This window comes from Lathyrus oleraceus, chromosome 2 (assembly GCF_024323335.1).
Source record: "Lathyrus oleraceus cultivar Zhongwan6 chromosome 2, CAAS_Psat_ZW6_1.0, whole genome shotgun sequence".
NCBI classification, from domain to species: domain Eukaryota; kingdom Viridiplantae; phylum Streptophyta; class Magnoliopsida; order Fabales; family Fabaceae; genus Lathyrus; species Lathyrus oleraceus.
In genome coordinates this window covers 230,159,840-230,173,555 of record NC_066580.1, presented here as the reverse complement: position 1 = coordinate 230,173,555, position 13,716 = coordinate 230,159,840, and the positions used below count along the sequence as shown (strand labels likewise).

At 31.5% G+C, this 13,716-nt stretch overlaps 1 protein-coding gene across 1 annotated transcript in view; it reads right to left on the bottom strand.

Annotated features, from left to right (window-relative positions):
- Window positions 1-13,196, bottom strand: part of LOC127118979 (agamous-like MADS-box protein MADS2) — a 28,648-nt gene extending 15,452 nt beyond the window's left edge. Inside the window, exon 1 of the mRNA XM_051049200.1 lies at window positions 12,802-13,196. Within this exon, the coding sequence (XP_050905157.1) occupies window positions 12,802-12,986 (185 nt within the window). The 5' untranslated portion in view covers window positions 12,987-13,196. The remainder of the gene's footprint in view (window positions 1-12,801) is intronic.
- Between the last annotated feature and the right edge of the window lie 520 nt (window positions 13,197-13,716).

Below are 13,716 nucleotides of genomic sequence, written 5' to 3'. Positions count from 1 at the left end.
ATAAAATTCATGCATGATAAACTTTGGTCCATTATCACTTCTAAGGGTTTTTACATTGGTGTTATGTTGGATCTCAACCATTTTAATGAAATTGACCACATTTTGTCTGGTTACAGCTTTGGTTTTCATCAAAATTATCCATGTCTACCTACTAAAATCATCTACAGCAGTCAAAAAATAAGAATGTTCATTATGAGATTTGAGAGCTAATGGACCCCACACATCAAAATGAACTAATTCAAATGGTTGAGAGGCTTTATTAAAATTGGAATTAAATGTCAATTTCTTATGTTTGGTATAGTGGCATACATCACAGACAGCTTTTTGATCAACAATGATAAAACGAAAAATGAAATGTAAAGCTTGCATTCTAATTATTGAAATGTGTCCTAATCGAAAATGCCATAAGGCATTATCTGGTATAGTGCAAGTGGAGGTATGGTTTATTCTAGAGGTATCTCAATGCTTGCCTTTGAGAACAAGATTATACAACCCTTCAAATTTGTTAGCTGAACCAATCATCTTCATGGATAATAGATCCTGAATAAAACAATTAGTATTATTGAATCTAACAATGTACTTAGAATTTTGACATAACTTTGGAACTGATATAAGATTGACAGAAAAATCAGGTATATATAAGACATTAAAAATGATGAAAAAAAATTTATTATCCCAATGCCTCTAGTCATAATAAATTGACCATTTAGCAGTTTGACATTAATAGGGTTAACTTCACTAATGTGAGAGAACTAAGAACTGTTAAGAGCATATATGATCACTTGCTCCTGAATCTATGATCCAGTAATCAAGGGTTGAACATTTATAAATGAATGAATGATTATTACATATGGCATTTACAAGTGTATGACCTGTAAAACCAACTTGATTGGAAACTGCAGAAGATGAACCTTGGTTGATAGTTGAATTCTGAAGGAGATTCACTAGCTTGTCAAATTGTTCTTGGGTGATTGATGTTGAACCATTCTTGTTAGTTTGTCGTTGAGTAGAAGCACTATTGTCATCTTGATTTTAACTTGAAAGAACATTATTTGCCATGGATCCTTTACCAAAATGAGGTGGAAAACCATGCTTCCTATAGCAAACCTCGATAGTGTGATTAGTTTTTCCATAGTGAGTACACACCTTGGACTTGGATGTATTAGATTTGAAGTTGGAATTGCATGATTTTGGACCTAACCTTTTGAAGCCTACAACATTGATCAAAGCCTAAGAATCATCAGAGGGAGCAAAGTTACCTTGCCTTTCATGTTGTAACACCATAGAAAAGATCTTGTTCATGTTGGTAAATGATCCATTAAGAGAATTTGTGATTTCACTACAGCAAAGTTTTCATTCAGACCTATGAGAAAACATATAACATATAGCAAATTGTGATTATCTCATGCATTCCTCATAGTTGCACATGAAGATCTGTTTCGACAAACACATTTTAGAATTGGCATATAGATCTCTAATTCTTCCCAAAGAGTTTTGAGTTCTGAAAAAAAAACTGTAACATGTTTGGAATCTTGCTTCAAATTATAGATTTCTTGCTGAAGTTCATAAACGCGAATAAGATCACCTTGTAAAAATCTTTCCCTGAGATATTTCCATACATCAATGGTGTTTTCCATGTGAACTATTGATTGAGCAATAGATTCAAATACTGAATTGATAATCCATGAGAGGACTAACATGTTGCATCGGTTCCAAGCACACATAGTTGGATCAAAAGTGTCGTCTGGAATTGTGATGGAACTATTAATGAATTATTGTTTCATCTTGGAACCAAGTGCACACCGCGGTGATCGTTCCCAAGAATGGTAATTGGTACCATTGAGAAGAGGTGTAACCTTGAGTGAACCAGGTTCACTTGGATGCACAAAATATGGACTGGTTTGATCAAGTTATGGATCAAGAGTTGGAGCATTTTGCGATGGCGCCATTGATGAAGAAGATTGAGCATAAAATTAGAGGTTGAATGGAGCGGAAGTGTATGGTTGGATCTAAATGGCGAATGATACCATGTTAGAATATTGAGGTACTCATGGAGAGGAAGAAGAACAACAACAATTGAAGAAGAAGTTGTTATTGCATTAATTCAACTCAAGAGAAAAAAGAGATTACAACAAGTTTATATATCAATCTAGATAACCAACTAACAACTGAAAGCAGAAACTCAAACTAATTCTTACCAAAATTTTGATTAAGAGTTTTCCAAATTGACAAATGTGAATAAGCTTGATAAACATGAAGATAGCTCTTATGCAATATATTATAACACACTGTAAATATATTTTACACAAAAATATGTTACACTATAAATATTAGTTTTTTTAAAAAAAAATCTAAAACAAACAGGCCAAAATCATACATTAGTATTATTTAGTATTTGTCGAGTTTTTTATATAAATATATATTTTTTACTTTTATGTCATTCAACTGATTGCATTTAATGTATATTTACTTTAATTTTTTTTCAATTCGTTAAAACCTATTAAATATTAACAGCACATTTTTTTACTTTTGCAAGTAAAAAATTGCTAGATCATTTAAAATCAGATCGGGCATAACAAAATGGAGACTATAAATTATATTTCATTCTATTCCATCGTTAATCATCATATTTATTTTCGTTCGGATGGAATGAAGAGTTTATTTTATTCCGTCTTAAAATTTCTAAATGAAATAATAACTCCAATCCAATATATATTACTTATTTTATGATTTTCAAGTATAATCTTATTTGATTTGGTTTCCGTATATAAACCTACATCTACAAGTGAGGAATCGGGGAAACCAATAATCACATTTAAAAAAATGGTAAGGCATAGGGAACTGAATTTTGCTTAAGCAAACTATGTTTAGTTTTAAAAAAATTAAGTTGGTTTAGTTTATTACCTTTCATGTTTTATTTAAGGTTTGAGTCTAATTTTTTTTTTAAAGTTTGTTCTAGCCTTTTTAAAAATCTATTTTACATTAAGTTTTAAAAAGTACATTTGACTAGGTTTTAAAAGGATTAATAGAAAAATACATAACATCAATTTTATGTTAAGACTATTTTATTATGATATTGAGAACTTTTTCTCAATTATTATTACATATTTAGAAAACCTAAGTTTCATAAATTTAAGTAAATAATTTTTTTAAGTGTTGTAGTATGATTTATTTGTTAAACGAGACAGACCAAGACGAGTCATAGCAATCGTATGATTTCAAGTAGGAACATTCTCCATCCAAAATTTTAATCCCATATTCTTGAAAGAATAGTTAAGTCACATTCAATATTTCTTGATTTCTCAATCTCTGTATAACACAAATCACCACATGCCAAATAATAAATAAATAAATAAGGCTTTTTCTCCTCTTCTAGTCGTTTTTCCCTATTAAACTCTCAAAAATCTACATTTCAAACTTGTGTTTAAATTGCATTACATGAAAAAGATTATAAGTACTCTCTGTAATTTTTAGTGAATTGAGAAAGAAAGAATATGAAAATAAGGATTGTATTATTGAATTGAATGATGATAAAACTGAATTACAAAGTGTTTACTTATATATACCTAAGTGACTTGGCTACGAAGTAAAATAACAAATTAAGTAACAAATCCTAAATCCTAATTATCTTTGGGCTTGGGTCACATAACTCAACTAGGATTATATCTAATATCTTAACATACCCCACTTATAATCCAAGTTGTCGAAACACACTAATCATTATCGATATGAATTATTCCTAATTTCTTTCTCAACTTTAGGAACTTGTCGATCTTCAATCATTTGGTGAAAATATCGGCCAATTGTGCTTCACTTGAGCAATGTCTTACTTCAAGTTCACCTCGATTCACCTTCTCCTTTATTAAGTGAAATCTAGCTTCTATGTGCTTACTTCTTCCATGCAAAATTGGATTCTTCACAAGATTTATGGTTGACTTGTTGTCGATCTACAATACCAGAGATTTCTTCATTTCGACCTCACATTTCCAACACATATCTCATCTAAATTGCTTGAAGCACATCATAGGATCCTGCTATATATTCAGCGTCACATGATAACAATGCCACCACAGTTTGCTTTCTCCAGCACCATGAGATTGGGGCACCAAATACTTGAAAGAAATATCTAGTAATGCTTCTTTGATATTCCTTATCTCCATACCAACCAGCATCTGAATAACAAGTAACCATAGCTTCTTTACTTTCAAAGTCTCGTCGAGATAAAATTTCATAGTTTGTCGATCCATTTAAGTATCCCAAGATTCTTCTTGCAGCATTCATATGTGACACCCTTGATTCACTCATATATATTCTCACTAATTTGACTGAGAAACATATATGAAGTCGACTGTTGCACACATATCTCAGAGATCCGACAATTTATTTGAACAAAGTTGCATCGACTTTGTCTTCCTCTCCATCCTTCTCCAACTTCAAATTTGGTTCGATAGACGAAGATGCATGAGTTGAATCATCCATATTGAATCTCTTGAGTATCTCCTTGACATACTTTCTTTGATATAACACCATACCTTGCTTCGACATTTGAAATTCCATGCCTAGGAAGTATGACAACTTTCCCATATCCCACATTTCAAATTCCTTCTTCATCAGCTCTTTGAACTTTGGCAAGTTCTTCAAGCTATCTCCAATTACTAGCAAGTTATCGACATATAAGCAAATGATTCTTATATCTTGTGCCACAACCTGAACATAGACACCATACTCAAATTTGCATTTGACGAATCCTAATTCTACTAAGTATGAATCGATCTTCTTGTTCCATGCCCTAAGTGCTTGCTTGAGACCATATATTGCTTTGTGCAACTTGTATACTTTCTTTACTTCCTCCTAAATCACAAACCCAGGAGGTTGTGTGACATACACCTCTTCATCTAAAGGTCCATTAAAAATTCTGATTTCATATCTAAGTGAAATGTCGACCAACCTTGCTTACATGCCAAGGAAACCACTAGTCCAATAGTTTCCAATCTTGTGACAAGTGCAAAGACTTAAGAGTAGTCGAGTTCTGATCGCTGAAGAAATCCTTGAGCTACCAATCTCGCCTTATGTCTTGCTATCGACCCATCAACATTGTGCTTCAACTTGAACACCCACTTCATTTTGATAGCTTTTGTATGGGCTGGAAATTTGACCAACTCCCATGTGTTGTTTCTTTCGATTGCTTGTAACTCTTCGACCATATCATACTTCCACTTCATATTCTTAAAGCCTCACTTTGATAGCTTTTGTATGGGCTAGAAATTCAACTAACTTCCATGTGTTGTTTCTTTCGATTGCTTGTAACTCTTCGACCATATTATACTTCCACTTCATATTCTTTAAAGCCCCACTATAGTTGATTGGTTCAGCAACTGTAAGTAAAGCAAAATGAACTATTTCTCCATCTCCTGTGACTTCATCATCACCAACCACTTCATAGTCTTGAAGTCTTTTTGGACGAACTCTAGTTCTTTTAGGTCTCTAACTTGTGCTAGCCATAACCTCTCCGATTTCGAATGTGTTGGGTATGCCAACAAAAACTTTGACTTCAATTCGAATATCAATAATATCTTCGACTTCGACATCATTACTTGCTTCATCAAAATCACAGCTCATCAATGGCTTGCCAATTGCATTACTAGAATTCCAATCCCATGCATAATTTTTACCAATCATAATATATCGACCAATCATAATCTTCTGATTAATTGGATTGAACAGACTATATGCTCAAGTCTTATGATATCCTACCAGAATCATAGGTTCACTCTTGTCATCAAGCTTCCTTCTTCTTGCATTAGGAGCATGCTTGTAACATATAGAGCCAAACACCTTCAGATGACTCACTGATGGTCGTTTTCCACTCCACACTTCTTCAGGAACCTTTTTCTTCAGCTTCTTGGTAGGGCACTTATTCAGTATATAAACAGTAGTCGAAACAGCTTCACCCCAGAAGTATTTTGGCAAATCCTTCTGCTTCAGCATGCATTTCACCATGTCCAATATGGTCATGTTTCTTCTTTCTGCTATTCCATTATGTTGAGGAGTATAAGGAGCAGTCACCTCATGACTGACACAATGTTCTACACAAAAAACTTCAAATATCTTGGATGTGTATTCGCCACCTCCATCTGTTCGCAGCACCTTAATCTTCTTTTCACTCGGGTTTTCGACAAGCATCTTGAATCTCTTAAAGATTTTGAATACTTCGTCCTTTTTCTTGATCACATAGATCCGCATATTTCGACTAAACTCATTGACAAATGAAACAAAATACTTGTTTCTACCAATGGTATGCTCCTCAAAAGGACCACATATTGAAATGAAATACTTCATTTGCATAGTTAAAACGAAAGACTTCCTGAACTGCTTTCTGACTAGTCAAACTTCATAGAGTTTGTCGGGCATCTCGAGACTTGGTATATCAGTTACCATATATTGAGTGATCAGTTGATTAAGCGACCTAAAATTCAAATGGCCAAACCTCAGATGCCATAACCAACTATTTTTATGGACGACAACTATTTTCAGACATTGTCCCTCAGTCGAACTGATTATGGTCTTAAATGTTCTATTCTTCGACAGATGAGATCTCAGCTGAACTAATCATGGTCTTAAATATTCTATTCTTCTACAAAGGATATTTCAAGACCAAGTAATTTTGTATGTAGAAAAGTTCTAAGGCTCCACCTTTCATAACCATTGAGAACCCCTTTTCGACCAATTGTCCAACACTTAGCAGATTGCACTTCATTCCAGGGACATAGAGTACATCTTTGATCAAGGCTTTCGCTCCATTAATCCTTTGAATAACTATGTTGCCAGTACCTTCAACTTGCAACGAGTTATTATCAGCAAGTTTGACCTTGCTCTTCTTTGGCTCGTTGAAATCTACTAACCATTCTTTTCGACCAGTCATGTGATTCGAGCAGCCTGAGTCGAGGAATCAGATCTTGGATTCGACAAGGTCATCTGCAACTGCAGTCATAACCACCATATCATCTGAATCTTGACATGCAAGGTTCGCTCCTTCGTCATTGCCTTTTGTCGATCCCTTGTCTTTTCTGTACCAACAATGCTTGGCCAAGTGACCCCATTTTTCACAGTTATAGCACAGCACACATGTTTTCTCTTCTTTGTCTTTCTGATAGAAATTTCCTTCTCCTCTTTTCAAGAATTCAGAAGCTCTATCATTGACCTTATTCTTGTGAGGATTCGACCAAGACTTTTTGCCCTTAGTCTTGTGTATTTTGCCTTTGAACTTATTGGACCCACCATTCTTCTTCCATGACTGAGCATGTAGTGCTTGTATCGAGTCTTGAACTCCTTTCCTTTCGATAATCCTAATCTCGTGCGCCTCCAACAAACCAACTAAATCTTCCAGTTTTAGGGTTTCAAGATTGCTATATTCTTGAATAGCTACGATAACATGATAAAAGTGAGAGGTCAACATACGCATTACCTTCTCAATTATCATCTTATCATTTAGGGTTTCACCACAACCCTTCATGAGATGGACGAGTTTTTGGACCTTCGACACATAGCCTGCAATCTTTTCGTGTTGTCCCAACGAACACAATTCATATTGTCATCGCAAAGTTTGCAACTTGACAACCTTGACTTTCTTTCCTCCTTCATAGTACTTGACAAGAATATCCCATGCCTCCTTCGCCAATTCAGCATGAGCGATTATTTCAAAATTAGCTGCATTAATCGTCGCCTTACAACTCTTCTTCTTTGCATCCTTGTGAGTGGTCCTCTATGCATCAGTTGTATCTTCACCAACCGCAGGAACACCATTAGTAACCACTTCTAGGGTTTCATGAAAGACAAATAGAGATTGCATATGTTTTCTCCATCGAAGCCAATTCTTTCCGCCAAGAGTTGGAAGGGAGTTTGGTAAATTTTTGTTACATTTCAAATTTGCAGCGATTGATCAACAATAACCCACGATCTCGGAAACACGACCTCTGATGTGTGATTGTTGAAAACAAGATCAAGAATCTAATCGGAGCTCTACATACCAATTGGTTAGTGTTTGAGACACTTTTAGTGATTTGAGAAAGAGAGAATAAAGAAATAAGGATTGCATTATTGAATTGAATGATGATAAAACTGAATTACAAAATGTCTATTTATATATAGATAAGTGACTTTACTACTAAGTAAAATAACTAAGTAACAAACCCTAAACCCTAATTAGCTTTGGGCTTGGGCCACACAACTCAACTTGGATTATATCTAATATCTCAACAATATATTCTCTATAGTATATGTTCTCTATAAGTTTCTACAAAAACTCAAATCACTAAACATTTTTAAAACGTGTGATTCCAAACTGAATTTGTTATGTACCATTATGAAAGTACTCAAGAAAAGAAAATAAACTGAACTGGCTGAAAACATTATGCCCTTATATACTCCCCATATCGACCAATTTTTTTACCGACAATAAAGACTCCTCGAATATTAAATCCAACTCTTTGAAACGAGTCTCTTCCAAAGCAAAGAATTCCTTATGTTAGTTTCCCTTACATTTCAATTTCCTCTACTTTTCAAACTCACCGACCCCTTCAACCTTACCAATTCCCCACACTCTCCAACCCTTTTGTTCCAAGATGATGTAAAGTCTAGGGAACAAAACATACATGAATCGATCTCCTAACCAAGGGGTATTAGACGAAAATCAAGAGGTAAACTAATTCAATGTGCATGCTTCGAATTACATCAACTGCAGTTTTTTGTTATTCCAAAAAGAAGCCACTTTTCACCTCGGTTTTGTTTTCCAATAGAGGTGAAATTGTTTACTTTGATATATATATATATATATATATATATATATATATATATATATATATATATATATATATATATATATATATATATATATATATATATAGCTTCAATTCTAGCGTTCAGTTTGACTTGCCTAAAAAACACACTGAAGCAACATACAGATAACCCTAACAAAGAGCCCTAAACAATGAGATCCCTAAACTCATATCATCCTCCAACTCTTGAAAAAACAAGGAAATATGAATATGATATGTGTTTAGGACTCTTATTCGATACTTTCCAGAATGAAAGACCAAAACCATTTATTTCACTTCTTTTTCACATACCTGCTATGTTAAACATCACTACTCATATTACATTAAGGTTGTTGTTTTTGTTTGTTATTGTTGAGACCCGAAACCCTAGAGGTTTTAATCTTGTTGTTATTGTTGAGACTCGAAACCTTAGAGGTTTAATCTTATTTTTGTTGTTTAAACTAAGATTGTTGTTATCTATTGTTGTTTCTGTTGAGATAATTACGTTATAGGTTTGTAGAGTTTGATGTTATACGTTTATTGTTGATCTTGGTGTATTATTGTTGTTGTTGTTTAGTTGTTATACTTAGCAATGCTTTGAAAGTTATATATTGTTGTTTAGTTGTTGTTGTTGATTTTGAGTTTGATTTTGAGATTGTTCCGCCAAACATGTCAAGAGGACATCATAGTGATAAAATATATAGTTGGGTTTATTATATATAATGTCAATTGTTTGTTTCATTAACCTATCTTTAAACATTTAACCTATTAATTAATTTTGAAAATAATAGTATGAAAAATCATGTTTTATTTGAAAAACATCTTATACTAATCAATATTTTTAGAGCATTTTGTAACTCACCATTCATCTCACGTTTCTTAATGGTTAAAATCTCTCCAATTCTTTTAGTTTTCGTTCAACTTTCTTCCATATTTGTTCAATTTGCAAAGGATCAAATTTTATGTTTTCAAGAATAAATTAATAGAAAAGAAAGTGTTAAGTGAAGAACTTGAAATATTAAAGAGATTTTAACCATTAAATAACAGGAGATGAATAATGAGTTATAAGATGCTCGAAAATTATTAATCAGTGTAAGATGTTTTTCAAATATAATTGTTCAAATAATTATTTTGTAAACGATTTTGAAAAATTATATGTTCAATTAGGGCTAAATGATATAAGCAATCCACATTAGACATAATAAACTCAGTCTTCTTTAACCATCAGTTAAATACAAAACCGAGTGAAAAGGTGTTTTTTCCATTTAAAAACTCCAAAAGGGTTTCGTTCGGCATCGAAACCATGACCATTAGGCATTACCTATCACTGGATGTCCAACCAAGGGATAATGTGTCACACTTTTCATGACATTCTTCGTTACCTCCCCTATGAACATGAGGTAAAATCCCTTTTTAAACCGAGACAAAATGGGTTTTTCGTAATAGTAAATATTTACCCATCCCATTTCTCTAACCCATACATCTCATTGATTCTTTACCTTACACAAATCTACATGCTTGAACCAATAAAACATATTCTTTATATTAAACTTAGTAGGAAGAAAATTACTGAGTCCTAATCACCTCCATTTAAACCTCTTATCACTCAAGACAATTAAGAATTAACCAGCAGAATCCTTCCCAAAGACCCCGTATACTAATTCTCCTAAGATTAAAGTCTCCTTGTAAGGAGCCTCCATTGCATTCTCAGAATTTTTATCAAAACTAATTCAACTTCAATATGCTTCAATCTATAAGCTCTAACCACAATAAAACTAGGATAAATTTTGCAATTTGTCTGAGCATCTTTGTTCTCCCAAAAAATGGGAAACCCGATATACATTGACTCAGACTTCAATATCTTCACTCACATATCATATCACAAATCATATTTTTGTTTTTATTTGGGACATTTATGCTAAAGGAGACTTCAAGAGTTGTCAAGATAGATAATAGTTGATTGAATACTAAAGAAAAAGAATAACAATTTATCAAAGAAGAAACTATATAAGAAACTTTTCTTTTGTAGAAATCAGATTATTTATTGTTAGAATCAAATATCTCTTTTTAATTATTGTTAGAGATTTAAGATTTTTTTAAGAGAAAAGGGACGGTGCACTAACAGTACAAATTATTTTTACACTGTCAATCAACGACAATCATGTAATTCATCAAATCGACTTGTAAATTTGAAATTACTTATATAATTTGACATTACATTACCTTTAAACTCTTTTTTAAAGGCATTAGAAACTTAATACAAATTTGGATTAATTATTTGAATTTATCAGTTGGATACGTTTTGTGATATGGTTTAACCGACTCTATCAACATAGTTTATCACAATTTGTATAAATTCTTTCGAACTTATTTTTATTAATTCTTCAAAATAATTTATAAAAATAACTTATAACATATATAAAAATAATTTATTATGAAAATAGCTTATGAAATTTTATTCATAAATACTAATTTTGACGAACAGTTGTGCTAAATAAGATGTTTATTCAATCATACCATTAATTATTTATTTATTATGTGATTTAAGTAAGAATTAGGTTTTTTGTAAGACTTTCTGTTTTTTTTTAATAAATTAAATTGAATTTTGCAGTTTTCTTATATACTTTGTTTAGAATTATTACATATAACTACCTAATTCTAAAGAAGAATTTATATTTTTTTTCCAATCTTTATTGACAATATTCTAGGTCTAACTTGGTCTAACTATTGTTAATGGAGATAACATCTAGTTTATATAAACAAACAAGATCTTACCTTACAATACTAAATATTAACTATGAAACCTAATAGTATCAACAAACAGAATCTTGGAGTTATTATATGATCTTAAATCAAAATATATATAAATAACTATAAAAAATTTATTTTTTATAAAACAGTGTTTGGTCGGAATGTTCCTAAAACAAAGACTGTGTAAGCTGCAAATCAATTAACGAATTGAACAAACACACAATCAACATAGATATTTGGACAGAACAAACAAACAAAAAGCCAAAAGTAACATTTGTTTTCAATTATTAATTTTATAAATTAAAATGATCCCTTTAATTAAATGTCATATAATACTTTGTGTTGGACATTTTTTTATATTTATATAAAATGCTAACTTATCTTTCAAAAAATTTCGATAGAATAAAAGCATATCCATACAACAATGCAAAGGCAACAAAGATAAGAAACCCACGTGTATCTCTCAATCAAAAATAGACAGAACATCAAAGACATGACCTCACTTAGGAAAATTATTTTATTGCAATTCAGACAGAAAAATAATTGCATAATTTTTTTTCTTTCCAATTTTAAAGAATCAATTGTTTAAAAAAAATTTGCAGCTCCTAAAATGGAGACCATATCAGCCTCCCTCCACCAGACAGATTTTTCCCATTTCTTATTTTCCATAAAAAATACAAGAAAAAAAGTTTAATTTTAGGACAAAAATTCAACTTTGCAATAAATAAATAAATAATAATAATAAATACTATAAGAAATATTAATAATTACTAATTAAATAAAAAAGCATTCATCTTGAAAAAAAAACAAAAGTCTTTCATTTCATTTTAGATTATAAACATATAAATTTAAAGAATTTTGTTTAGGTTAATTATAAATAAATTATTGGTATTTATAAATCAATAATTTTTAATAAAAAAGTTGATTATTTTCTAAAAAAAATCACTAATTTTTTAATCAAACTGAAAAATAAGAGATAATTTGAGAAAATTCACTATGAATGACCCTTCCACAAATCTAGCAATGATTTTGAAGCAAAAGATCTACAAATTGTTTTGACTACAATCTAAGAATCCCATCATCAAATCAAACCCTAAACCCTAAGAATCACAACATAAGAGGAGAAAAAAAAATCATGATAAAAAATATATGAAAAACTCACCCAAAAAAACCAGAACCAAAGATTTCTCGGAAAAGAAAGAAACAACAGAAGAAGAAAAAATGAAGATTCATGTACCTTGTTCCACTGCAGAATTCATAGAGCTTTCCACGGTTAGAGAAAATAATAAGAGCAACCTCAGCATCACAAAGCACAGAAAGTTCATAAGCCTTCTTGAGTAACCCATTTCTTCTCTTTGCAAATGTTACTTGACGATTTATTTTATTCTCAATCCTCTTTAACTCTACCTTTCCTCTACCCATTATTTATATAATTTTTTTATGATAAAATAAACATTGTTTTTTTTTCTTTCAGAAAACCTGATGAAAGAGAATATAATATATTATATTTTAAAAACAATTTTCTGCAAAAGCTTTCTTCTATCTCTTGTGTTGTGTAAGGTTAAGATATGATATGAAATGTCCTTGAGTTTTGGTAGTTATGGTTATTACCTAAAGGTTATGCTTAGTGAAAGGAAGACATGTTGAGAATATAAAGACTTTTTTAAAGTAGTTGAAAGTAACCTCAGTAAAGATATCACGCAGTTGCTATCTATCCTAGTAGTAGTACTAGCCCTAGTACTATTACTCACCTTACATTTTATGCCACAATAATAACCTTTTTTTTTTCACTACTAGAAATTGGTTACTAGTAAAATAGTCCTATATTATCTACAATTTTTTTCCACTTAGATAATTAAGTTACATGGTGGAAATAAATGAGTTAATATGGCACAACATATAGTTCATTCATGCTTCATGTAGGAGAGTTTGAAAAACACCTCATTGAAAGTTTTTGCTATTAAAATGTGTTAAGTATAACTACTAAACTTTTAAAACTCCACAACAAAATAGGTTGTGGAAAGAAAAAGAATAGAATTTTGTAAGTGTTTGCTAAAAAATATGGTTAAAAGGAATAGATCTTTACAAGTAATCTTGAATGGATGTCGTAAGCATCATTTGTCACGTCATAAATAATATTTTCATTAGATCG